Consider the following 27403-nt stretch of genomic DNA (forward strand, 5'->3'; position numbering starts at 1 on the left):
TCAGCACACTTGTGTCCAAGGCAATACAAAAACTCTTCATAAACCCAGACACATACGTGTAATGCCAGCGTTTTTAGCTTCCTACTTTCCTTGCAAAGAGGTAGATACTAAATGACAAATGCAGTAGTATTATTATTATTATTATTACAGGTACTTGTATAGCGCTGTCAATTTACCCAGCGCTTTGCACATATATATTGTACATTCATATCAGTCCCTGCCCTCAAGGAGCTTACAATCTAAGGTTCTTAAACAGTGGCGGCTGGTGCTCAAAATTTTTGGGGGGGCGCAAACCGAAAAAAAATTGCAGCCTCACTGTGCCCATCAAATGCAGCCACTGTGCCATCAATTGTCACCACTGTGCCATGCCATCAAATGCAGCCACTGTGCCATCAATTGTCACCACTGTGCCATGCCATCAAACGCATCCACTGTGCCATCAATTCGCACCACTGTGCCATGCCATTAAACGCAGCCACTGTGCCATGCCATCAAACGCAGCCACTGTGCCATCAATTGTCACCACTGTGCCATGCCATCAAACGCAGCCACTGTGCCATCAATTGTCACCACTGTGCCATGCCATCAAACGCAGCCACTGTGCCATGCCATCAAACACAGCCACTGTGCCATCAATTGTCACCACTGTGCCCTTTAATTGTCACCACTGTGCCCTTTAATTGTCGCCGCTGTGCCCTTTAATTGTCCCTACTTTGCCCATTGTCCCCACTGTGCCTATTGTCGCCACTGTGCCCATTGATGTCGCCGCTGTGCCCTGTAAAGTGCCCCTCTTCCCCCCCCCCCCGCTCGGCACTTACCTTTACTGGAGTCAGCCATCCACGTCCCTCGATGTCTTCTACCGCCCTCGATGACTGACAGGCGTCTCAGCCAATCAGGTTACCGGTAGCCAGAATCGGCCAACCTGATTGGCTGAGACGCCTGTCAGTCTTATCCAAGGAGCGCATCCCTAGTGCGTTCCTTGTATAAGCTTCCGGGACCCGAGGGCTGTACTCAGAAAAGCCTATCAGAGCGGTTGCGTACAGCCAACCAGCTGCCGTTATTCAGATGGCCGGACATGAGCGCCGACCATCTGAATAGAACAGCGGCAGCGGCGATAATAACATAGATTTGTGCAATGCATGAATCTATGTTATTAGACTCAGTGGCGGTGAGAGCCAGAGGGGGCGGCGCTCCAGCGCCCTCTTTGGACGAACCGCCACTGTTCTTAAAGGTCCGTACACACAATCAGACTTTTTGACAACAAACCTCAGATGGACCTGTTTATACAGACAATCCGACCGTGTGTACGATCCATCGGACAAACATTTTCGTTTTTTTATCAGACAAATGTTCGCTGTGAGAACAGACAAACTTTCCGGCAACAAATGTCCTACGTCGGCGAATCCGATCGTGTGTACACAAGTCCATCGGACTAAAGTCCAAAGTACAAACACGCAAGCTCAGAACCAATGCTAAAGATCAGACGACAATAGCACAAGTTGCCCAATGGGTGGCGGTAAAGAGCAGAAAAATCACGTATTACGTCACTAGGTTTGTGTTTGTTGGCTGAAAAAGTCCTGCCGTGTGTATGAATACCAAGTTCACGGGCAATGCCCATTCGGCGCAAAATCCACGGAAAAGTCCATTGGAAGTCCGATCGTGTGCACGAGGCTTAACTCGCATTCATACATACACAAACGGGGGCCAACTTAGACAGGAGCCAATTAACCTACCAGTACCTGATTTTTTTTTTTATTATGTTGCTGTTGTTTGTACAGCCCTGTGAATATATTTCACTGACTGTTATTCATACACTTAATATTCTTAGTTTGGACATGCTCAGCAATGTACAAATAAAAAATATGTTTTCACAATGACTGTAGATTTTCTTAATAGATATGGGTTTGGGTTGAAGGCATTTTCAATACACATAGAGAAAATACCAACTCCCGGTTTGCTTATTATTTACAAAGGTTGGTTTTTCATGTTTTATATATAACCAATATAGTGATCTGTACCTTAAAGGGGTTGTAAAGGTTCGTCTTTTATTTTATAAATGGGTTCCTTTAAGCTAGTGCATTGTTGGTTCACTTACCTTTTCCTTCGATTTCCCTTCTAAATGCTTTTTTTCTTTGTTTGAATTTCTCACTTCCTGTTTCTCCTCAGTAAGCTTTCCACCATCATCCGAGCGGTGGAAAGTCATTTAGAACATCTTACTGAACACCTTACTGAGGAGGAACAGGAAGTGAGAAATTCAGACAAAGAAAACAAAGAAAAAAAAATGTAGGCCCAGATTCTTAAACGAGATACGACGGCGTATCTCCAGATACGCCGTCGTATCTCTAAGTTGCGCAGTCGTATCTATGCGCCTGATTCTTAGAATCAGTTACGCATAGATTTTCCTTAGATCCGACAGGCGTAACTGTGTTACACCGTCATATCGTAAATGCATATTTACGCTGGCCACTAGGTGGCGCTTCCGTCGAATTCCGCGTCGAGTATGCAAATTAGGTAGATACGCGAATTCCCGAGCGTACGCCCGGCCGACGCAGTAAAGTTATGCCATTTACGTTAGGCTTTTCCCGGCGTATAGTTGCCCCTGCTATATGGTAGCGTAAGTGCGGCGTACCAATGTTGAGTATGGCCGTCATTCCCGCGTCGAATTTTGAAAAAGTTACGTCGTTTGCGTAAGTCGTCCGTGAATGGGGCTGGACGTCATTTACGTTCACGTCGAAACCAATGACGTCCTTGCGGCGTACTTTGGAGCAATGCACACTGGGAAATTCCACGGACGGCGCATGCGCCGTTCGGGAAAAACGTCAATCACGTCGGGTCACAGCACATTTACATAAAACACGCCCCCCTGATCCAAATTTAAACTAGGCGGGCTTACGCCGGACGATTTACGCTACGCCGCCGCAACTTACGGAGCAAGTGCTTTGAGAATACAGCACTTGCCCGTGTAAGTTGCTGAGGCGTAACGTAAATCAGATACGTTACGCCCGCACAATTTTACGCGGATGTACGTGATTCTGGGCCTTAGAAGGGAAATGGAAGGAAAAGGTAAGTGAACCAACAATGCACTAGCTTAAAGGAACCAATTTAGAAAATAAAAAATGAACCTTTACAACCCCTTTAAGCTGGTCATACACTAGTAGATTTCCCACAAACATTCATACCAACATTCGTATGAAAATTCTCATCCCTATATTCAATGGCCTAGATTCAAGAAGCAATTGCGTCTGCGTAACCATAGTTACGCAGCGCAATTGCTTACTTGCGCCGGCGTTACGAATGCTCCTGATTCAGGAACCTCGTTACGCCGACGGCAGCCTAAGATATGACTAGCATAAGGCTCTTATGCCAGTCATATCGTAGGCTGCATTCTTACATTGGCCGCTAGGGGGCGTTCCCATTGTGGTCAGCGTATAGTATGCAAATTGCATACTAACGCCGATTCACAACGTTACGCGAGCCCTGCGTACGCAGTTTACGTCCGTCGGGTTTCGCGTAAGGCTGCTCCTTCTAATAGCAGGGGCAGCCAATGTTACGTATACCCGTCGTTCCCGCGTTGCGAAGTTTAAATTTTACATCGTTTGCGTAAGTGAATCGTGAATGGCGCTGGACGCCATTTACGTTCACTTTGAAGCAAATGACGTCCTTGCGACGTCATTTGCCGCAATGCACGTCGGGAAAGTTTCCCGACGGAGCATGCGCCCTAGGCTCGGCGCGGAAACGCGCCTAATTTAAATGATTCCCGCCCCCTACGGGATCATTTAAATTACGCGCCCTTACGCCGGGCATTTTTGAGGAGCGCCCACGCAAATTACGTGGCTACTGCTTCGTGAATGACGCGTAGCGCAAATAATTTGCGGGGGCGCGGGGCAAGAACGGGACGCTGCGCCTCCGTAAGGAGTGCGCAGTGGTACCTGAATCTACCCCAATGACTTGACTATGTTTGCTCTTAACATTTAACTTTGGAAAGAATGGACTTTCCAAAACAAAAATCACAATCGCTGTTAGAAATGTATTTGTTTAAGAAAAATGTTACATCCTGTTCCTTCCAATGTTCATTGTGGTCAAAATAGAAAGTTACATTTGACCCCACTACTACTGATTAGAAAATCAAACGAATCCTATTAAAACAAATATTTTCAAAAAAAAAAAATATTCTACTGATGCATGGCCAGCTTTTTTGGAATTGATAGAAACAGAGAACACATGGGCTTAGAAAGTTCTCTTTTCTGTTTCAATGTATTTATTGGTTTTACGATTCAGTTATGAAGATCCAATGCAAGCATATAAGTCGCCCATGCGGGGGCTAAGAAATGGTCAAGTATTAAGGAAGATTCCATTAGAGTTACAAACATATAAATAATCGATAAAAAACTCTATACTCTGGAGATATTATCAAAGAATAATAAATGCTAAATAAAGGTCCCTTTTACACTGGCAGCCGGGAGGTGTTAAAAACAAGTGGCTGAGCTGTGCTTTTTTTCCACACCCAGCCACCCTCACAAAGGCTAACACTACAGCCCGACAGAGCCGTACACATGCCGCAGTCGTAAAGCTTTGCTTCAGGGCTGCAACGTTTTAAACTTAGGATCAGTTGTTGGTGGTGGTATTTTTTTTTTGGGGGGGGGGGGGCGGCAATCAATGCACCCACAGCCACCCCCCTCCCCAGTCGGGCGGGTCACCCTCACCCCCCTGGTAGGTCGGGTCACTTGCACCACCCCTGCGTTCGATCACCAGCCCTGCACTTACCCCCATCTATCGGGCAGGGCTTCCTACGTGTGGCGGCTTCTCTCCTCCTCCTTCCGCCGTGCGTCTCCTGCCTCCTCCACCCCTCTCCTCCTAGGCGGCCAATAGGATCAGTTCTTCTTTCGGCCAATCAGGTGACGGGTCTCGTGACCCGCTTCCTGATTGGCCGGGAGGAGAATCAGGAAGACCGTAGCGAATATTAATTCGCTATTGTCACACAACTGGGTGGGCTCGGGGCGCATTAGGCTTTTTTGAAGCCTATTAGAGCCTCTGGTTCTAATCACATTCTATAAAAAAAAAAAAACATTGGAATCCATGTCCCGCATGTAGATTAGGGGGCTGGACGCATGGATAGGTGGGAGGCGCGCCTGCGCCCCCCAAATTGCGGGCCGGCACTGCTTGGGATGCAGATTTTAACAGGCGGCACCACCTGTCAAACTTGTCCATTGAGTTGAATTGGAGTCAATGTGTGATGTAATTGTTTACTACAAAATCTCCTTTGGAATTGAAAAAAAAATAGGCAAACATTTAGTATCGCCTCCTGAACATCTGCCAACTGCTGCTATACTACCCTCTAAAAAATTATCCACCTCGGATCACTTTCAAGGAGACGATAATCACTACTGCTAGTTTGAGGCCGCGTACACACGATCGGTCAAAACCGATGAAAACGGACTGAAGGACCGTTTCATCGGTTAACCGATGAAGCTGACTGATGGTCTGATGTGCCTACACACCATCGGTTAAAAAAACGATCGTGTCAGAACGCGGTAACGTAAAACACACGACATGCTGACAAAAACGAAGTTCAATGCTTCCAAGCATGCGTCGACTTGATTCTGAGCATGGGCGGCCTTTTGACCGATGCCTTTGCATACTAACGATCAGTTTTGACCCATCGGTCAGGCATCCATCGGTTCAATTTTAAAGCAAGTTCTCTTTTTTTTGACCGAAGGATAACTGACCGATGAAACGGACCTTCAGTCCGTTTTCATCGGTTTTGACCGATCGTGTGTACGCGGGCTGAAAGAAGCATGTAGGACAGGGATATGCAATTAGCGGACCTCCAGCTGTTGCAAAACTACAAGTCCCATCATGCCTCTGCCTCTGGGTGTCATGCTTGTGGCTGTCAGAGTCTTGCTATGCCTCATGGGACTTGTAGTTCTGCAACAGCTGGAGGTCCGCTAATTGCATATCCCTGATGTAGGACATAACCAATCGGAAATGATCTTTGTGCAGTATAATGTAATCCAAGGCTGTTAAGTCAAATTATACATTCAACTTAGATACATTTCTATCACACTGTTAGGCCCCTTTCACACTGGGACAGGAGGTGCGGTGGCGGTATAGCGCCGCTAAAAATAGCGGCGCTATACTGTCAGAATTCCTGCGGGATTCAGCCGCTAGTGGTGCGGTATTAACCCCCGCTAGTGGCCGATAAAGGGTTAATACCACCCGCAATGCGCCTCTGCAGAGGCGCATTGCAGGCGGTATTACCGCGGTTTCCCATTGATTTTTTTCTCTCCTGCCAGCGCATCGCCTCAGTGTGAAAGCCCTTGGGCTTTCACATTGAGAATGCTGTGCAGGAGTTTTTCAGGTGCTATTTTAGCGCTGTACCGCCTGAAAAATTCCTCAGTGTGAAAGGGGCTTTACTACTGTACATTTTCTAAATATGTAGCTCTTTTATGTTTATATGTTTTTACAACTGTTCTCATGGTGCCTACAGATCACAGCGTGGAATCACTGATGGCAGACGTAGTGAGTTGTGTGACAAGATGTACAGGTGAGCTTCTCTATAATTACATTGTCTGCAGACACAGTGCTATAGGCATTTCATGGTCATGTGTTGTGGAAAGGACATTTCTGGTGTGAATGAAAGGTGTGCCTCTAGTCACGCTTTAATTCTAGGAAAACATGTGCTGCTACTGTATCTTGTTTTCAGTTATGTGCAGAATTTCAAGCTCAAGTTTAGCTTTCTAATGAATCCTTCTTGTAAGTTGTAACCTTTGTTATGCATTTTTCATATTGATTTAATTTGACAATAATTACAGGAAAAAAACAGGTATTCAGCAATAAGAGTCAATAATATTAGCTCTATATGTGTGTGTTTGCATGTTGTCTTTTGTTGCACTGTTGGGAAAAGAAGTGATCAATATGACATTATTACTGTAACTTTAGTATCATTTTGCATCATCATGTTTGGACTTTGTTTGGGGTACAAAGTGGAACCTTGCAATATTAAATAATAAATGTGCCAGTCTACCTAAAAGTGGAACCAGATGAGCTCCATTCTGTGCTATTTTATTTATTTATTTATTTTAAGTGTATTTTGTGCGTGTACTCGAGAGAGGAGCCGGACTGCAGGAGTTGGGAGTAGGCAGGCCTCCCCCAGAGGCAATCTGCCACCTTTCTCCATGCCCCGGGTGGCAATGGCGGGTGTGTGAGGGGGTCCTCCCACACAGCCTGCCCTACCTGCTCCGCTTTGAAGCCCAACGGGGCAGAGGGTCTCCCTATAAGGGAGTGAGAGGATCTAGCCCGCTCAACCAGCCACGTTAGTCCTTCGCCTCTTTTTTTTTTAGAGACCACGTGGTCAAAGTGCGTGCATGTTAACCCAATTTCGAGTGCGTGTAAGTGTGGTGGTTTTTGTGGGAGGGGGGTGGGCGTACTAAGCGCAGGCTTACCTCGCATAGCACACCCACCGGGAGCCTGGCTGAGACCACCAAACTCAATTCACATGTAGCCGAGACTGGGATCCGAACCCCTAGCTGCAGAGGTGAATGGCTTGTCAGCGCAGTGCCAATCGCGTTGAGCCACCACAGCTCCCATATTTTCATTGTGCTATTTTCATTGACATTTGTGCAGAAACCCACAGAGATGTCTGTGACATCGGCGCCTAAATCGGGACTGACATGCGGGAGTAAAATCGTGCGAGTTCAGCTAAACTTGCACGGCTTCATGGGATCACAGGCATCATGCATACACAAACATGCACTTAACTGTCAACCCAGCTTAACCCAACCTAGCTAAACTATAACCTGTAACTTAACTATTTAATTTTCTGCCAATGCCGTGACCCCATGAGGAAAGGGGGGCCTAAACGGCTGTGCCCTTTCCTTCCCCATTCCCGCAGCCCATTGTGAACCAGGGCTCAGTTTTGGTTGGACAGACCCTTTATAAATAAATTGTCGTAAAATATGTGTTTTCTTTTCCTATACTCTAGTAACCAACACAAAGATATGTAATACTTTCAAATGTATGACAGTTGTAATCATTCTGAGGGTACTGTATGATTCCAGACTCTACCAGACATAGGTCAGAATTGTATAGTTATGGGTTGGTAACAATCACATAACATGCTTTAACAGGATCTTTACATTGAAAGTGATTCTTACTAATTTCTGTCCCACACTCCCTAAATAAGCTTAGAGCCAGGAATGAGTAACGAGCGAATAATGAGTGAGTTATGTCTAAAGACTAGAATGGTTACTCACTTTCACATGTGTATTTGTGTAGGTAACAGGTCCAGGGGTTACTGTCTGTGATTTCAGCTGACCATGGAGTGATCCACCTTGCGGATAACAGAATGAGACAATCACTGTGCTGTTCCACCTACATATCGCTGCTTGTTCTATGGGGTTGTGGTAAGTGTCATGCCTCCTAATATCACTCATATGTATTCATTCTTTCAAATGTTGTTTAGATCAGATTCTAACCTTCAGAAGTAAATTAAAGGATGGAATAATTAAAGCGGAGTTCCACCCTAAAAACAAAGGGCCAGATTCACGTAGAATCGCGGCGGCGTAATGTATCGTAGATATGTTACACCGCCGCAAGTTTTCTTCGCAAGTGCCTGATTCACAAAGCACTTGCGAGAAAACTTCGGCCTCCGGCGTAAGCCCGCATAATTCAAAGGGGCGTGTGCCATTTAAATTAGGCGCGCTCCCGCGCCGGACCTACTGCGCATGCCCCCTTTTGAATTTCCTGCCGTGCTTTGCGCCAAGTGATGTCATTTTTTCGAACGGCGACGTGCGTAGCCTACTTCCGTATTCCCGGACGTCTTACGCAAGAAGGAAACATTTTCAAATTTCGACGCGGGAACGAGGGCCATACTTTATACAGCACATACGTGTGCTGTGTAAAGTTAGGGCACCAAAAACGACGACTAACTTTGCGACGGGAAACTGGACTAGCAGCGACGTAGCGAACGAGAAAAACCGTTGTGGATCGCCGTAACTACTAATTTGCATACCCGACGCTGGTTTACGACACGAACTCCCCCCAGCGGCGGCCGCGGTATTGCATCCTAAGATCCGACAGTGTAAAACAATTACACCTGTCGGATCTAAGGGATATCTATGCGTAACTGATTCTATGAATCAGTCGCATAGATACTTTGAGAGATACGACGGAGTATCTGAGATACTCCATCGTATCTCGGCTGTGAATCTGGGCCAAACTTTTTATTAACAGCTTGCCTTTAATGTAAAAAAAAAAAAAATCTTAAATTTTTTTTTTTTTACTCACTTGTATATGGCTGTTACTAGGCAGTTTTCATAATCTGCCTAGTTCCTAGTCTGCGGTGGTTCAACTTCCTGTCTCAAGACCCCCATTGACTCCTGGGAAATGATGACACTCATTTCCCAGGAATCTCTGAGCATTACTGTGCCTAAAAATCCCAGCATGCACCTCTCTAGGGAAATCCAGGAAGACACAGGAACTGGGCTTCTCATGCCCACAGCTAACATGGAAACCGCCACAAGATCACTGAGCAAATATCAGGTAAGGCCCAGATTCACAGAGGGTGGGCGCACATTACGCCGCCATAGCGCAAATGCCGTACGCCACGCCAACGTAGCGCGGAGAGGCAAGCATTGCATTCAGCAAGCTATTGCTCCCAACGCTGCATCAGCGTGGCGTAGGTTTCGAGGGCGCAGGCCGGCGTAGGTGGAAGTGGGCGTGACCCATGCAAATGAGGCGTGACCCCATGCAAATGAGGGGCCGAGCGCCAAACAGATACGTATCACGAACTGCGCATGCGCCGTGACGTGGACGCATCCCCCTGCGCCTGCTCACAACCACATCGGAACAACTGCCTAAACTACGCCGGATCACTGCGTACGGCGTGAACATAACCTACGCCCAGACAGACACACGTCCAACGTAAAATACGCCGGCTTGTGTTCCCTGGTGCAGACCTTTGCATATCTGCTGCTGGGTTGCACCTCTTTTATGGGGAATAACTTTACAGGTTTCGTGAATCGCCGTATTTCCCTCATTTGCATGTTCGAATGGCTAATCAATGAAAGCGGCACCATGCTCCCAGCCTAAATGTACGCCCACCCTACGCCGGTGTAAGCAAGCTATGTCGGCGGGGTGTAGCCTGGTTTTAGGCGCATATCTGTTTGTGGGTCTGGCGCACAGATACGACGGCGCACATTTGCACTTATGTAAATAACATACGCTACGCCCGCACAAACTTACGCCCGCACAAACTTACGGCGGGCTACTTGAATCTAGCCCACAGTTGTTTTCTGACTATGGGCCAGATTCACAAAGAGGATACGACGGCGTATCTCCTGATACGCCGTCGTATCTCTGTTTCTATCTATGCGACTGATTCATAGAATCAGTTACGCATAGATATCCATAAGATCCGACAGGTGTAATTGTTTTACACTGTTGGATCTTAGGATGCAGTACAGCGGCCGCCGTTGGGGGGAGTTTGCGTCGTAAACCAGCGTCGGGTATGCAAATAAGGAGTTACGGCGCCCCTACTCTAGTTTCCCGTCGCAAATTTAGTCGTCGTTTTGGGTGCCCTAACTTTAGTCAGCAATCGTATTGCTGTCTAAAGTATGGCCGTCGTTCCCGCGTTGAAATTTAAAATTTAACGTCGTTTGCGTAACACGTCCGGGAATACGGAAGTACGATATGCGCGTCGCCGTTTGAAAAAATGACGTCACGGCGCGCAAAGCATGACGGGAATTGCGAAACGGAGCATGCGCAGTAGGTCCGGCGTGGGAGCGCGCCTAATTTAAATGGCACACGCCCATTTGAATTGGCCCGCCTTGCGTCGGAGGCCGCCGGCGTTGTTTTCATCGCAAGTGCTTTGTGAATCAGGCACTTGCGATGAAAACTTGCAGCGGTGTAACGTATCTACGATACGTTACGCTGCCGCGATTCTACGTGAATCTGGCCCTATGTTTTTTATTCATCAAACTGAAGTCCAGGTTGGCCCACAAATCTTCTTCCCCGGGTGCCACTTGTTGTCACCAATACATTTGTCAAAAGATAGATGACGACGAAAACTGGTTCTCGGTGCATAAGACTTTTTTTTAAATCCATTTCTATCCAAAGTTCTGATGTACCTTGTTGTGTTTCATTAATTCTCATGTACCAAGAACTGGTCTGTGTCTTCCTCTATTTTTAACATGTTAATTTGTCATATGGTTGTTTTTTATCCATGGTATCATTATTATTTTTTTCATTTCAGCTTTCAGTAATCCTGGCTATCTCCTGCTTAAACAAACCCACCACATAGCCTTTAGCAAATCTTCTATTCAAGTTGAATTTCATATCGCAGAAAATTCCAGCATATCTACAAATGCTACGGTAACTTTGCTGGAAATGAAGAACAACCAGGTAGTTACAAATAAAGAACTTCCTGCAAACACATCGCAAGGTATTTTGGAATTTGAGTGCATCCATTTCACATCGGCTGGTCTATATCAGTTTCAGATGAGCCTGGAGAGAAATAATGACAGCGCTATTCACATAACCAGCAGCTTCTTGAATGTAACTTGGCCAGTGTTCCACGTGGATCTGAACAGAACCTCAAAAGATATGCAGAGATCCTTCCAGGTCGGGGTCTTCACGAATGAGCAGCTTTGCTCAGGATTTTCGGGTCAGGAGCCCAAGATTTCACTAGAAGTTGAGCACACTCAGAGCTTCCAAGGGCTGTCAGAACCAAACGTTCATCAGTTCATGGTGTATAAAACGTACAAGGATGTCCCTTTGTCCACATCACAATGGGTAGAATTTGAATGTGCATCTGTTCACCCAGAAGCCTTTATCACAGTGTCTCTGAAACCAATAGATTCTGAGTCGGTCATTGCCTACATTGGACCCATTGATCTTGTAAAGACCTTTAAATATAAGCTAACCACCATGACAGAAAAAAAATGTGATTCCTCAATGACCGTCCATGTTATAGCACCTCCATGTAATTATGTTGAGGGCAAAATTATTGTATACAAGGAGTCTCCTAGAAGCCCGGGAGAAGTTGTCACCACGTTAGCGGAAAATACTCTGCAAAAAGGGGAGCGGAACTCTCAGTTCAACTGTACGTTGTTTGAGATCGGCAAAAACAAGTATTGCTTTGAGTTCTTGGTGTCTTCAAGCAGCAGTCCCAACTTCTCACTTCCAAGGGCCAAACAGTGTGTGGAGATTCGGAGAGAAATAGGTATGTATGTGAACTATTTCGATTTCTTTCAACCAACACTCTTGTTTTATTGTGAACAGAACGGATATATACTAATATACCATAACAATCTTACCAGTATAAATAACCCATTACCCTGTATCATTACAGATAAGTAATTATTCTCTGTTACACACTATTCCACAAAATCCTTGTTATCGTCCTGAAGAAGCCCCATGGCGAAACGTGCGTTGGCGACTTCTAAGGATTTTGTATACAGTGGTCATTTGTTGTATTTGTATTTTTTTACTACTATGTGTTTTTTGTAATATAACGATGATATTAAACTTTATTTTTTAAACATACTTCCTTGGCCTCAAAGTCCGACCATCAATATCTACCTGTAGTTATTGTTTCCCTCCTACCTTAATAAGAGTTAAGGGTCCACCTGTATATGAACATTTCTTCTCAGCAGCAGCCCTTTTTTTAAAGCATTGGCCAAAGAATGGACAACATTATTTTCTCCTAAAAACTTTCACTCAGATATTACAGCAATATACTATGATCTAAGGCTGTCCTCGAACATATTATTCCCACATATTTAGCCAGATTCAGAGAGACTTACGACGGCGTATCAGTAGATACGCCCTCGTAAGTCCGAATGAGCGCCGTCGTATCTTTGCGCGCATTCTTAAACTGAGATACGCCTCACTGTTGCCAAGATACGACCGACGTAAGTCTCCTACGCCGTCGTATCTTGGCTGCATATTTACGCTGGCCGCTAGGGGCGTGTACGTGGATTTACAAATATTCGAATATATAAATGAGCAAGATACGCCGATTCACGAGCGTACGTATGCCCATCGCAGTAAGCTACGCCGTTTACGTAAGACATACGCCGGCGTAAAGATAAAACACCTTTATAGGTGGCGCAGCCCATGCAAGGTATGGATGACGGAACAGCCGTTCACGTCGAAAGCGTTGATTATTTGCTACGTGATACTGAGCATGCGCGCGCATGTGCCGTACCAACGGCCCTCATTTACATGGGGTCACGGTTACTTTATATGTAGCACGCCCACTACCTGCCTGATTTGAATTAGGCGGGGTTACGCCGGGCCATTTTCGCTACGCCGACGTAACTTAGGGAGCAAGTGCTTTGTGAATACTGGCCTTGCCTCTCTATTTTACGTCGGCGTAGCGCAAATAGTGTCAGAACGCGGTGAAGTAAAACACAACGACGTGCTGAAAAAAATGAAGTTCAATGCTTCCAAGCATGCGTCGACTTGATTCTGAGCATGCGCGGCTTTTTATACTGCTTTTGCATACTAACGATCGGTTTTGACCTATCGGTTAGGTGTCCATCGGTTCAATTTTAAAGCAAGTTGTCTTTTTTTTAACCAAAGTTTAACTAACCTATGGGGCCCACACACGATCGGTTTTGACCAATGAAAACGGTCCTTCAGACCGTTGTCCTCTGGCTATCCTATCGTTTGTACGAGGCCTTAGGCTGGATTCACACCTATGCATTTTTTGTGCTTTTTGCATTTTGCAGATTTGCACTACAGAACGTGTTCCATAGGAAACCATGTAAAATGCGGTGTAGTGCAAATCTGCAAAATGCAAAAAGCACTAAAACTGAATAGGTGTGAATCCAGCCTTAGTGGGCCCCGAGGACAGGGTTGATGACCACTGTGCTAATGAATCTGGAGTGGAGTCTTTCACTGGGTGCTTTAGCGCAAATGGCTACTATCTATTGTAGTAAATGTCCCAAAAGGAATGTAGCCGGAAACTCCAGAATCCATATATGAAGTCTTTATTGCTACATACAGGTCAGGATTAAAAACAGCTTACGCATTTCAGAGTTTCCGGCTACATTTCTTTTAGGGCAACATAAGACTGGTGCAATATTTGACACTGTTTTTGATAAACAAACGCATCAATATCAGGTTTGATAGATGTAGAAGCAATTGAATTTGCAAGGTGGTCAATAGATATTATGGTTCTAATTTTGCCCCTTGTGTGCTTCATCCGTGTGCTTCACTACTCTTCAAGGACAATTTTTAGATTTGCTCAACTTAGTGACCATGTACACAGTCTCGTTTATTGCCATTTTTAGGCAGTTGCATTTAACAGCGTTTCTTTGAAAGCAAAAAAATGGGTTCGGACACAGAAGATTTCCATGTTTCAAGCGCCAAAAGCGACTAACCCGCGTTTAGCAGCGTTTTGTTTATAGGCGTTTTTGGACATTTAAAAATAATCTATATATTTTTTTTAAACGCTTCTAAACGCAAACGCGGCATGTAAACGCGGCAAAACGGACGTTTTAAACATGAGTTACTATCTGTCAAGTTTAATCATTTAGGAGCATGTTGTAAAAACATCCCGTGTACATGGAGCCTTAGGCCCTGTACACACGGTCGGTTTGGTCCGATGAGAATGAACCGAAGTTCATTTTCATCGGACCAAACCGACCGTGTGTATAGGCTATCGATCTGGTTTCCTTCGGTCCAAAATTTCTAAACATGCTTCAAAACCGAACCGATGGACCGCTGCCCCATCGGACCAAACAGATGGTTAGTACAGAAAAGCATCGGTTCAAAACCCGCGCATGCTCAGAATCAAGTCGACGCATGCTTGGAAGCATTGAACTTCGTTTTATTCAGCACGTCGTGTGTTTGACGTCACCGCATTCTGACCCGATCGGATTTTGGACTGATGGTGTGTACACATATCAGGCCGTCAGGCCACTTCAGAGGTGAACCGATGAAAACGGTCCGACGGGCCAGTCTCATCGGTTTGGTCCGACCGTGTGTACGGGGCCTTAGAGTTCCATCTGACAGACACAATATGATCTGCCTAATTTTTTTAATAAATACATAGTAGTGATTGAACACTCGGGCACACAAATGATCCAGCATCCTGTAAAAGATGTATACCAAATGTTGTGTGTTTGATAGTGCTTGCTTTTAGTACCATACATTTTACTATTGGCTAAAATTGAATAGTGCATAGTGAGCATTACACCAACCTAGTGCTGTAAGACCCTTTTCACACTGGGGCGGTGTGGGCATTAGCAGTAAAGCGCTGCTAGTTTTAGTGATGCTTTACCGCTGTTATAGTGGTGCGCTTTTAACCCCACAGAAGTGGTTAAAAAGCGGTTAAAAGTGCCCGCTTATCGCTGCTTTTAAGGTGCTTTGAATGCAGCACCCATTCATTTCAATAGGCAGGGGTGGTGGAGGAGCTGTGTATACACCACTCCCGCACTGCCCCAAAGATGCTGCTTGCAGGACTTTTTTTCGACCCCTTTCACACTGCTGGCAGTTTTCAGGTGTTTTATCGCTAAAAATATCGCCTGTAAAGTGCATGAAAAGCGCCTCAAGTCTCCACAGTGTGAAAGCCTGAGTGCTTTCACACTGGGGTGGTGCGCTTGCAGGATGAAAAAAAAAGTTCTGCAAGCAGCGTCTTTGGGGTGGTGCGGGAGAGGTGTATACACCGCTCCTAAACTGCCTCTTCCATTGAAATCAATTGGCAGCGCTGCTGAATCGCTTTCAAAGCGCTTTGGCAGTGGAGCTTTTAACCCCTTGTTAACCCCTTCTTTGGGATTAAAAGCCACCTGCTCCTGTCCGCACAGTGCAGGTAAAGCGCCGCTAAAATAAGTGGCGCTTTACCGCTAGCGCGGGGCATTCTTCAGTGTAAAAGGAGTCTTCCTGTCCTGCAAAGCACACTGCCCCAGCGTAAAAGCACTCGGGCTTTCACACCGGGGCTGTAAAAGAGGTAGTTTACATGCGCTGTTTTTAGCACAAAAATGCCTGTAAAGCGCTTCAGTGTGAAAGGGGACTTCACAGAACCACTCTTACAAATCCCACCATCTGTCAAAAGGCAGAAAATTCAGCATACTTCCACTTTTCATCTAGCAAAGTTCTATATCAAATAAATGCATCATCAGCAAATCGGGTCTTCTACCTTTCAAAATAACTTCAGTTCTGAAATGCAAGATTACATTTATTGCATCCAGAGAACTGTATTTGGGTCAGGTGGTTTACAAGACAACTTCATCTTTAATGAAACTGCCCTTTAATAAATCTTACCTGTTCCAATACTTATCTTTGTACCCATTCCAGCAATCTCTCCTCTGACATGGTCCTGGCTAGCTTCTCTTCATGTTGTGCAAATGTGCCCGTAGCCCCATACTTTCCTATGGGAGAGCTGTACTCTGCTAGAATGCTGGAGCCCGCCATAATTATGGCTACCCATAGAAATGATTGGGGGTCTAAAGCGCACATGTAGTATAAGGAGGAGCATGCCTGGACCAAGTTGAAGGAAAGATTGAAGAGGATTGGACCAGGCTAGCTGCACTCAGGGGATTGGTAATTTTTATGAAATGTGACTTATTATTTAGACTTCTCTCTGTGACTGACTTCTCTAATTATCTCTTATTTTCTTTTAGAGACGTGGAGTCTGTGGCAGCCATGGAGTTCCTGTAGTACCACCTGTGGGGATGGCCACAGAGAACGGTACAGAACCTGCCTTTCATCACCATCTGTAAAGCCTTCTTGTAGTGGAACAGCAAAAGAGACCTCTCTCTGTTCGCTAGAAGACTGCTCAAGTGAGTATCATTTTATGAGAAGTAAGCCCTGTTCACACCTGTGGTATTTTATGTGCACTTTGCTGTATACAATGTGCAATAAATCTTAATACCCTGGAAACAGTGCCACCTGAGCCATTTTCCTGAAAGTGGAGAAGGGCATTTGTCCCATGCATTACTGGAAGCTGGCCAACGGGTTTGCAGATAACCGAGTTTGGTTTGGGAGGCTGTAGAGTAATTGATATTCTGTGTCTACAAAGCCTGGAGGACTTTTAAAGAGATGAATATTTTTTTCTATTTATGAGCTTGATGAGATCTTACTTGTCTGTGAACAAATAAAACCTATTCACTGTTTAATGCCCAAAATGTTTTTGTTTATAAAGTTGGGGGATTAAATTTTCTTTCCAAAAGTGAAATGTTCAGTTGGCCAAAAGGTAAAGGGCCAGATTCAGATAGCCCGGCGTAATTTTGTGCGGGCGTAGCGTATCTCAGATACGCTACGCCGCCATAACCTTGGCAGGTTCTGTATTCAGAAAGAACTTGCGGCTAAAGTTACGGCGGCGTAGCGTATGTGGTCCGGCGTAAGCCCACGTTGTTCAAATTATTCAGGCAGTGGGCGTGTTGTATGTTGATGAACGGTGACCCCACGTAAATGAAGTTTTTTACTAAGGGCGCATGCGCCGTCGGTGGACGTATCCCAGTGCGCATGCTCCAAATTAGGCCGCAAAGCCTCATTGGTTTCGACATGAACGTAACTTACACAAAGCCCTATTCGCGAACGACTTACGCAAACGACGCAAAATTCGACGCTGGCCCGACGTCCATACTTAACATTGGCTACGCCTCATATAGCAGGGGTAACTTTACGCCGGAAAAAGCCTTACGTAAACGACGTAAAAAAATGCGCTGGGCAGACGTACGTTTCTGAATCGGCGTATCTACCTAATTTGCATATTCAACACGGAAATCTACTGAAGCGCCACCTAGCGGCCAGCGTAAATATGCAGCCTAAGATACGACGGTGTAAGATACTTACGCCCACCGTATCTTCGTAAAATTCTGGCGTATCTTGCTTTCTGAATACAGAAAGAAGATACGCCGGCGCTTCGTAGAACTTACACGGCGTATCAATAGATACGCCGACGTAAAGGCTCTCTGAATCTGGCCCAAAGTGTTTAGCCATAGGTGGAGCCTAGTGGGTTGCGTTAACCGAAATATTTCTGTATGCCCCAAAAGTTCTGTTTCTGCTCAACTTTTCACACTGGGGTGGGGGTGGCGGTAAAGCGCCGCTATTTTTAGCGGGTGCTTTATCGCAAATTTTGCAGCGCTATTCAGCCACTAGCGGTGCAGTTTTACCCCAGCTAGCAGCCGAAAAAGGGTTAAAAACTGCCACAAAGAGCTTCTGCAGAGGCGCATTGCCGGCGGTATAGCCGCAGTGTCCTATTGATTTCAATGGGCAGGAGCGGTGGAGAAGCGGTATACACAACGCTCCCTCACCGCTCCAAAGATGCGGCTAGCAGGACTTTTTTTCCTGTCCTGCTAGCGCACCGCTCCAGTGTGAAAGCCCAGAGGCTTTCACACTGGTGACACAACAGCAGCTGTTTAGGGTCAGTTTTGCAGGAGCTATTTTTAGCGCAATAGCGCCTGCAAACCGCTCCAGTGTGAAAGGGGTCTCAGCACCTCCTGCTACAATCTCCATTAATATATAACAATAAAATATATCTATAATGGATGGTGAGAACCCTTCATAATGGTAATACTAGGTGTAAAGAACCAGGAACTCAGCACAGAGATCTCACCAACAGATTCCCCAGAGACATATAAAAAACGGTCAGCTTTTTCCAAAGGTTTTAGTTAGGAGACCCCTGTTTTGCAGCACCCTTCAGGAGTGACAGAGTTGGCCATATCAAGCTTTTAGAAAGCATACAGTAGAACCAAAAAGCTAGCAAATGTAATGAAGCAGAACATTTTTGACTTAGGAGATACTGTGTGTGTATATATATATATATATATATATATATATTTATGACAAGACATTGTGGTTGTACTGTGTGTAACCTTTACATAATTTGTACTCCCTGTACAGATTTACAGCTTTTTTTTTTTTTTAACATTCTTTGCATAACACTCCTCAGTATCCCTTTCCATCCCAATGACTTGTCTTTTCTCATTTTCTCAACCACTGAATTTTTATAGTGCCTTTAGGTGAAAAGCTGACATATAGAAATGTTAAGGGATTCATTAGAAATTAGTCTTCCTTGTGCATTCATTTGGAACCACACCTGCAAAAGATATCTTTACTAAGGCCTGGAAGCAGGAGATTGATTTACCGTTCAGTGGGGCTTACGTGTAAACTGCAGCAAAAGTTTGTGGTGTTGCCCACAGTTTCCCGTCAATACACTATAACTCAGATCTGGTCAAATCCAGGGCTCAAGTCCTGCGGGAACGCGTTGGAACGGAGTCCCTGCACTTTTTTCACAGCAGGAACGCAGTTCCCTTTGCAGGACTAGAGCAGCCGAGCCGTCCCAGACAATCCTTCACTAAGTGGCGATGCCCAGCTCAAGTCACTGTCAGGGGCAGGCGAACCTTAATAATCCTAAGTTCTTTCTAAATATCGCGATAACTCGCGGCAGACCTCCGCAATGTCTCCTGGGAACAATGACAAAAGCTCCCAGGAGACATTGCAGCATCGAGGAAGTGACGGAATACCCGCACACCAGTGCTTTAACTGGGCCGGAACGCGGCGGTACTCAGTACCGCCACTTCCAAAAATGGCCCTGGAGAGTACCAGCACCTCTCCGTGCGCCCAGTACGTGGGTTTCCCGTACCGGAACGCAGCCCCAGGCCAGGAATATGATGATCAGTGGCGGAACTACCGCCATAGCGACCCACGCGGGCGCTATGGGCCCCGCAGCCGAGTGGGGCCCGCTGATGGGGAGGCAGATCGGTGCGCTTTGACAGTTACAGAACCGATGCTGTGTATCTCTCCCTCCTGTCGGCATCATTTCTGTAACTGTCACAGCGCACCGATCTGCCTCCCTGTTCTAGCCACATGTGATCCTCCTATAGGTGCCTGGTCTCCCCCCAGCGCTGCCTGCTTTCCTCTCCCTAAAAGCTGGGGGACACTGTGAGAGCTGGGGGGCCTTTGAAGTTTCCTCCCAGCAGGTTCGGGCAGCAGTGGTAACAGGTCTCCTCACGTTGGCTTTACAGGTCAGTTCTGGCTGTGTCTGCAATGCTCTCTCTCTCTCCTTGGCATCTTCCTCCCTTCCTCAGCCACTATCTGGCCGGCCGTCCTGCTCCCTGTCGTCCTCACACAGATCCATTCTTCTTTGCCTGTCACACTGCTCCTCTCAGATGCTTGTTATCTCTCCCCCTCCCTTCCCTGACTTTTCCCTGCAGACACTTTACCTTCACACATGTGTGTGTGTCCCAGGATCTACAAACATTACAAATGTCTGGAACAGTGGCGGCTGGTGCTCAAAATTGGGGGGGGGGGGGGGGGGGGCGCAAAAATAAAATAAAAAATGTAAGCCTCACTGTGCCCATCACATGCAACCACTGTGCCATGCCACCAAATGCAGCCACTGTGCCATCAATTGTCACCACTGTGCCATGCCATCAAACAGCAACTGTGCCATCAATTGTCACCACTGTGCCATGCCATCAAACAGCAACTGTGCCATCAATTGTCACCACTGTGCCATGCCATCAAACACAGCTACTGTGCCATCAAACGCAGCCACTGTGCCATCAATTGTCACCACTGTGCCATGCCATCAAACGCATATTTTCATGTTCAGTATTGGGGGGGGGGGGAGCACCGGCGCCTAATAGAGTACCGGCACCTCTTTTGGCCCACTTAAAGCACTGCCGCACACTACCCGATGAATCCATATACAGGAAGCGGCCAGTAACATAAAGGATTACTAAGGTACAGTGGATCGAAAAAAAACCAAACATATGGTTTAGTAATTATGCATATGAGCGTATCATTTTTTTATTTTTTTGGTGGGGGAGTGGATCTTGGGTGGGAGTTCCCACACTTTTTTCCCCAGGACTTGACCCCTGGTCAAATCTATTTATTCAATCCAGGACAAAATGATGAGATTCTGCTTCATCAGTTTTTATAAATAAGCCCCAGAATTTTAAACAGGAATTAAACTCAGATTTATTTTTTCTTCATAAATGGCCCCCAGGAGAGTTATGCAATAATGTGCTAGTATGTACAGCATGTTAACACATTATGGGAGACTTACCTGTCAAACAATACCCCGCAGAGATGTGTTGTCTAAGCCCCGCTGGACAAAGGCGCTGTGGTCTCTCTGTCTGGCTGCTTAAATGACCGGGCTGCAAAGATGTTACTTTTGTTCTTACACACACCATCATCCAGGGGTAAAGTCCTGGGGAAAAAAGTGTGAAAACTCCCACCCAAGATCCACTCCCCCACCAAAAAAAAAACGCATGTTTTTTTTATAGAAATAACTTTAAGTTCTTTCTAAATCCCGCGATAACTCAGAGCAGACCTCCGCAATGACTCCTGGGAACAATGACAAAAGCTCCCAGGAGACATTGCGGCATCGAGGAAGTGACGCAATACCCGCACACTACCCGATGAATCCATATACAGGAAGCGGCCAGTAACATAAAGGATTACTAAGGTTCACCTGCCCCTGACAGTGACTCGAGCTGGGCATCGCCGCTTAGTGAAGGATTGGCTCGAGCGGCTCGGCTGCTCTCGGCTGCTCTAGTCCTGCAAAGGGAACTGCGTTCCTGCTGTGAAAAAAGTGCAGGAACTCCGTTCCCACGCGTTCCTGCAGGACTTGAGCCCTGCCATCATCACATCATCCAATTAGATCCCGTATCATGCCATAAATGTAAGCTGAGTTGCACATGCATAGCTTACAGCCATGGCCAAAAGTTTTGAGAATGGCACAAATATACATTTTTACAAAGTCTGCTGCCTTTGAATTGCAATTAATTGCAAACTTCCTATTTGCCTTGAAAATGAACTTAATCTCATAAAAAACATTTTCACTGCATTTGTGAAAAAGGCTTCAGAGCACCCAAGAAAGTCCAGCAAGCACCAGGGCCATCTCCTACAGTTGTTTCAGCTGTGGGATCAGGGCAACATCAGTGCAGAGCTTGCTTAGGAATGGCAGCAAGCAGCTGTGAGTGCATCTGCATGAGGACTTTTGTAGGATGGCCTGGAGTCAAGAAGGGCAGCAAAAAAGCCACTTTTCTCCAGGTAAAACATCAGGGACTTGCAGTATATCTAATAACATGATTTAAAGCCCAATTTCTAGGTTTCAATATAAGAGAAAACATTACTTGCCCAACACATTTTTAGAGCAAAAAAGTAGCTTCAATAATCACATCCTCTCTGGTGCTATTCCCTGTAGACTCACAACTCTGTGATCCACCACTTGTCCTCTTCTGCCGGCTATCGATGGGGCACTCTAAGAAGCGTTTGTGCACTTAATGACAGTTTTAGTAAAATAGCATGCAGTAAAGTTGCTGTATAGGTGTATTAAACTTAAAGAGGCGCTCCAGTCTCCCCCCAAAAATTAGAGGTCAGCAGCTAAAAATACTGTAGCTGCTGACTTTTAATATAAGGATACTTACTTGCCCCAGGATCCAGCGCTGTCCAGTTGCCGCCATCTTAGCTAAGGAAAACTGTCAGTGAAGCCCTGCAGATTCACAGCCGGCTTCCCACTGCACATGTGCGAGCCGTGCTACGCTTTGTGAATGGTTCTGTGATGTGTTCCAGAAGACTGTGGGGAAAAGAGGGGGTGGGCTGAACCTTTGGTTGAAGTTCTGCTTTAAAGTGGTTGTAAAGGCTGAAGGTTTTTTACGTTAATGATCCTTTCACCCACTCTGGTAAAATCTGTTCCACCACTCCCAATCCTGCTCCATGTGAACTGTGTTGTTGAGGTCCATTAAATTCTGTGATTGATGTTTCAGACTACAATTCCAATGATGGGACTTTTCTGGTTATAGTTCTTCTCCTGACTGGAGGGGATAGTGCAACACAACATCCAGCATAGCAATAGAAAGTGAATGCAAAACTGACTAAAAAGAGGACAATGTCTCCGTCTCCATGTCTCTGTAGTCCAGCACCTGACTAAACTAATGTTGGATAAAAACAAAGAGCAATTTGAAACAATACAAAACCATTCCTCCCGACTTTCTAAGATTGGAAAGAGGGACACCTATTAGCAAAAAAGTATGTTAGTTATTTAAATAATTTATACACACAAAAATGATTACCGTAGTTAAATACACTTAACTTTTATACCACTACTTTTCTTTCATACTGGCTTTTAAAATTAACAAATTCAGAGGTGCAGGAAAACATGTATGATAGTTAAAGTCGCGCTAAACTCTGGTTTTAAAAGAAAAAAATCGACCCAAGTATGTATTCTTCGGTATGTACTTTTATTCTTAAAAGTACCCTCTTTTGCTGCCAGCCTCCTCGAAATTGTTATGGTTTTTGTTGCTGTGGTAGGTGGCTACGTTTGTTCTCTGTGGTCCCACTGTTTGTAAGAACGCAGCCACCCCCTCTTACTTTTTCCTGAGGTGGACTAGGAACTATGGACTATGGAGTTTGTAGTGTGCATAGAGCAGTGCACATGACCACAAATAATGTGCACTGCTCTTTCCAAGAAAAAAACAGAAGTGAGAAGATTTGGGAGCTCACATAGGACTTTACAAGGAGGCAGAAAAACACTGTAAGAAAATGATTTAATGAAAAACAGATTACAGGGTTATTAAAGCGGAGGTTCACCCAAAAACACAACTTTGTACCATCCAAACTAGCATACTAGCATCAGCTACAGTATGCCTTTTTTTTTGTGCTGTACTTACAGTTTAATCCGTAAGTTTAGTTTCAGTCACCCGCGGGGAATGGGCGTTCCTATGAAGACTGGAACATGATTGACGGCCGGCTATGGCGCGTCACACGTTCCGAAAATAGCCGGAGTAGGACTCGGCTCTTCGCGGCGCTATACGGAGCCTGCGCACAGACTAGGAGCTGACTGCGCAGGCGCCGTATATGTCCGCTTCCTATTTCGGCTTTTTTCGGAAGGCATGACGCGCCATAGCTGGACGTCAATCATGTACCCCTCTTCATAGGAACGCCCATTTCCCGGCCGGAGACTGAAACAAAAGTTACGGATTAAACCGCAAGTACACCGCAAAAAAAAAAGGCATACTGTAGCTGACGCTAGTATGCTCGTTTGTATGGTAGATAAAGAATTTTTTTTTTTTAGGGTGAACCCTCCCTTTAAGTAGTGGATGTGTATGGATTATAGTTTAGTATCACTTTAAATAATATATTGGAACAAAAAAGGGGCAACTGAAGAGGAAAGAGAGACTTTGTTCCAAAAGACGGACAATCCCTCCTAATCAAGGACAGTTGGCAGCTATGCATAAACCATATATATGACTGTGAACTTCAGTAGGTTAAAGGGAGATTTTTACTTGCAGTATATCTAATAACATGATTTAAAGCCCAATTCCAGGTTTCAATATAAGAGAAAACATTACTTGCCCAACAAATTTTTAGAGCAAAAAAGTAGCTTCAGTAATCACATCCTCTCTGGTGCTATTCCCTGTAGACTCACAACTCTGTGATCCACCACTTGTCCTCTTCTGGGTTCAATAATGCCCATTTGTATTTTACCTTGTTGGATTTGATGCATATGCACACAGGTCCCCAGCTGAGCGTGTCTGGGCTTCTGGAGTGTCCCTACACATTTAAGGAGTAAGGAGCTCCCTCCAAGCCATACTTGCTCTCATTTTATTTATTGCTCTGCGTGTCCCAAGTTTAGAGCTCTGTTAGACTAAAATTAAAGTTAAACCTTGGCATTGCAATGTGGCTTCACATATACAGAAAATTTAACGCAAATTGTTGAAACCCTTTGATGCTTGTTCAGGGGGATTAAGTCTCAAGCCTCGTACACACACTCGGTTTTCTTGGCAGAAACAGCAAGAAAACTGCTGGCAGAGCTTTCTTGCCGAGTAAACCGTGCGTGTGTACGAGGCTTTGAGGTTTCTCGTCAAAAACTGCCCAGAATCTAGACGAGAAAAATAGAGAACCTGCTCTCTATTTTCTCGTTGTGATTCTCGGCAGTGTTTTCCTTCTGAGAAACCTGAGCGTGTGTATACTTACCTGTCTCCATGGAAACCCATGCATGCTCGAAATGACTTTGACGCTGCTTCCAAGGAATAGGTAGGGTTAAGCAAGATGGCGGCGACAGCATCGAATGTGACGAGCGCATGCTTGTCGTAGTCGATGACGTCACCGCGTTTGTGCCATTCAAAAGAATGGTGGTTCTTTTGAATCGTATGTGTGTACACTCGGCCGGCAAGAGAATCTTGCCAGGAATCTCGTCAGGAAAAACCACGTTTTTTTCCTGACGAGAATCCGGGCCGTATGTACAGGGCTTCATACTGTGATTTTTGTCCCATTTAAAAACATGTGTGTAATTTTTGGTTTTTCGATTTTTTTAGCTCTTATTAAAATACAAGATTTGCATGCCAATTCAGTGTTTATATCTTATGTGTTGTCTTTTCTTTTGGTACAGCTGTGAAGCCCTCAAGCAAATCTACCACAAATGCCAAGGACGTTCCAAATACGAGTAACACAGTGACTATCACTGGAATTTCTCTCTGTCTCTTCATCATTTTTGTTACTGTAGTGATTACCGTATGGAGAAAATTTGGCAAAGGATGCAAGTGCCGCCCAACAACCAGGCATAGCTCTGCCCATTCAGTGAATTGTTGGAGAAACTCAGACGAGGAGAATATCTACCAAATGAGGGAAAGCTTCTCTGATGCAGGGGAAGGTCAGCCAGAAGGGATGGAAGATGGAGTCCACATACCTCTAAATTACAGACAAAACAACTGTGACACCCAAGAGGTGGCTCCAACTGAAAATGACTGTACTCAAGTAAACAACCAGAAGATAATTCCACCGATTTTCAGTTATCGTCTTGCTCAGCAGCAGCTAAAAGAGATGAAACAAAAGGGTCTGAAAGAAACCACAAAAGTATATCACGTCTCTCAGAGCCCAATGGCCGATACAGCTCTAGACATCTCTATGGCTCCACCGCCGGTCAATGATAATTTAGAGGAGATGGCAACAAATAAGTTTCGGATACAGTCTCCATTTTTAGAGACAAAAAATAGCCATTGCAGAAATGCTGGTGAAAGGACTTACCCAAAGTTTTCACAGGCACCTGGATACAGCCCCAATCAAACATTGCCCAAAGCTTCGCACCTTAAGAACGCAGATACTAAAGCAAAGTATGACAGAGGCTATCAAAAAAATAATTTCCGAAGAACATCTAGTTTTCATGAAACTAAACACAAACCCTACAGGGAAAGAAGTCTAACATCCCTTTCTCCAAGGCAACAAATGATTTACAACTCAAGAACCCGTATGTGGGAGAATTCTACAGTAGACAGATCAAATAAAAAGCCCACAGGACTGGAAAGAAGTCCAGAATACCTTACACGAGGCATCTCTCTTCCTTTAGAGGCAGCTGGACATTTGCCCAGAAATCAATATGCTCGACCAGGCGAGAAACCTGATTTAATCTGTAACAGGCATACTACTGGCAGGCAGTCTAAAATGGAGCGACCAGATCAGAACCGAGTACGCAAAGGACCTTCGCCAGTTGAGAAGTCTTGGAACAGGACCAAAAATGTCTCACCTTCTCCAAAAGACATCCACCACAGGAAGAGCCCACAAAGTCCTGTTCATTTCCGACGGGAAAAGTGTCAGAGTTTTCCTTGGGGCGCGGATTATTCTTTCTATGACAACTCCACATTTGGGCTCACAGAGGCTGAACAACAGATGCTTGACTTACCTGGATATTTTGCTTCGAATGAAGAAGATGAGACAAGTACATTAAGTATTGAAAGACTGGTGATTTGATCAGATAGTTTTTTTGTTTTTGTATACTTTGCACAATGTTTAGACTTCGTATTAATGGGGATTATTGACTGTCACTGTTGAGAATTAGAAATCCTAGAACATTGGATAAAAAGGAAAGTAGCTGTGTTTCTGATATTTGAAATAGAAGAATGATCAGTAGTGATTAACAAACTATTCCGTACCCTGATTCAACCCCAACTCTTCCTCTCAGTATTATTTACCAAAGAAACATAGAAGCCTGAAAATGTCTGGATATAAGAGTGAAAGGTCTTGGTACCACGATGATGTGTATTTTTTTTTCGTTTTCCAGTTTTTCCGTTTTCCAGTTATAGTGTTCCTAAACCCACAACAGTAAAAACAGTCTGTATATGCAGTAAAGCATCATTGTTATACTCACTGTGAAACCTAAGGGGTTTCCCTGCATTGTGTAAAAAGGCTGTCTTCTCTGATCCTCCCCTTCTTTTTATGTCTCCAATCCATCTGCTGATAGAACAGAGCCTTGGGGGCACTCTGCACATGCTCAGTTTTGTGTTTTTTGCTAGAGAGTTTTTTTTTTTTTTTTTGGGAGAGTGCATGTGATCAGCACAGTTCCAAACAGCATTGTCCAGACAGAGGGTCGGGGTCATACAGCCCCGTAGGACAGTCCGAGGAGAATGAAAACCCCTCCTTCAAGCTTTAACCAGACACTGATAGAAGT

General features: G+C 45.1%; 1 protein-coding gene across 1 annotated transcript in view; it reads left to right on the plus strand.

The window, feature by feature from the left end:
- The window catches only part of THSD1 (thrombospondin type 1 domain containing 1), a 29998-nt gene extending 3062 nt beyond the window's left edge, over positions 1-26936 (plus strand). Inside the window, exons 2-6 of the mRNA XM_040340344.1 lie at positions 6488-6544; positions 8275-8402; positions 11252-12220; positions 16629-16787; positions 25352-26936. Coding sequence (XP_040196278.1) covers positions 8345-8402; positions 11252-12220; positions 16629-16787; positions 25352-26706 — 2541 coding nt within the window. The 5' untranslated portion in view covers positions 6488-6544; positions 8275-8344 and the 3' untranslated portion in view covers positions 26707-26936. The remainder of the gene's footprint in view (positions 1-6487; positions 6545-8274; positions 8403-11251; positions 12221-16628; positions 16788-25351) is intronic.
- Positions 26937-27403: the final 467 nt, after the last annotated feature.

This window comes from Rana temporaria, chromosome 2 (genome assembly GCF_905171775.1).
Source record: "Rana temporaria chromosome 2, aRanTem1.1, whole genome shotgun sequence".
NCBI classification, from domain to species: domain Eukaryota; kingdom Metazoa; phylum Chordata; class Amphibia; order Anura; family Ranidae; genus Rana; species Rana temporaria.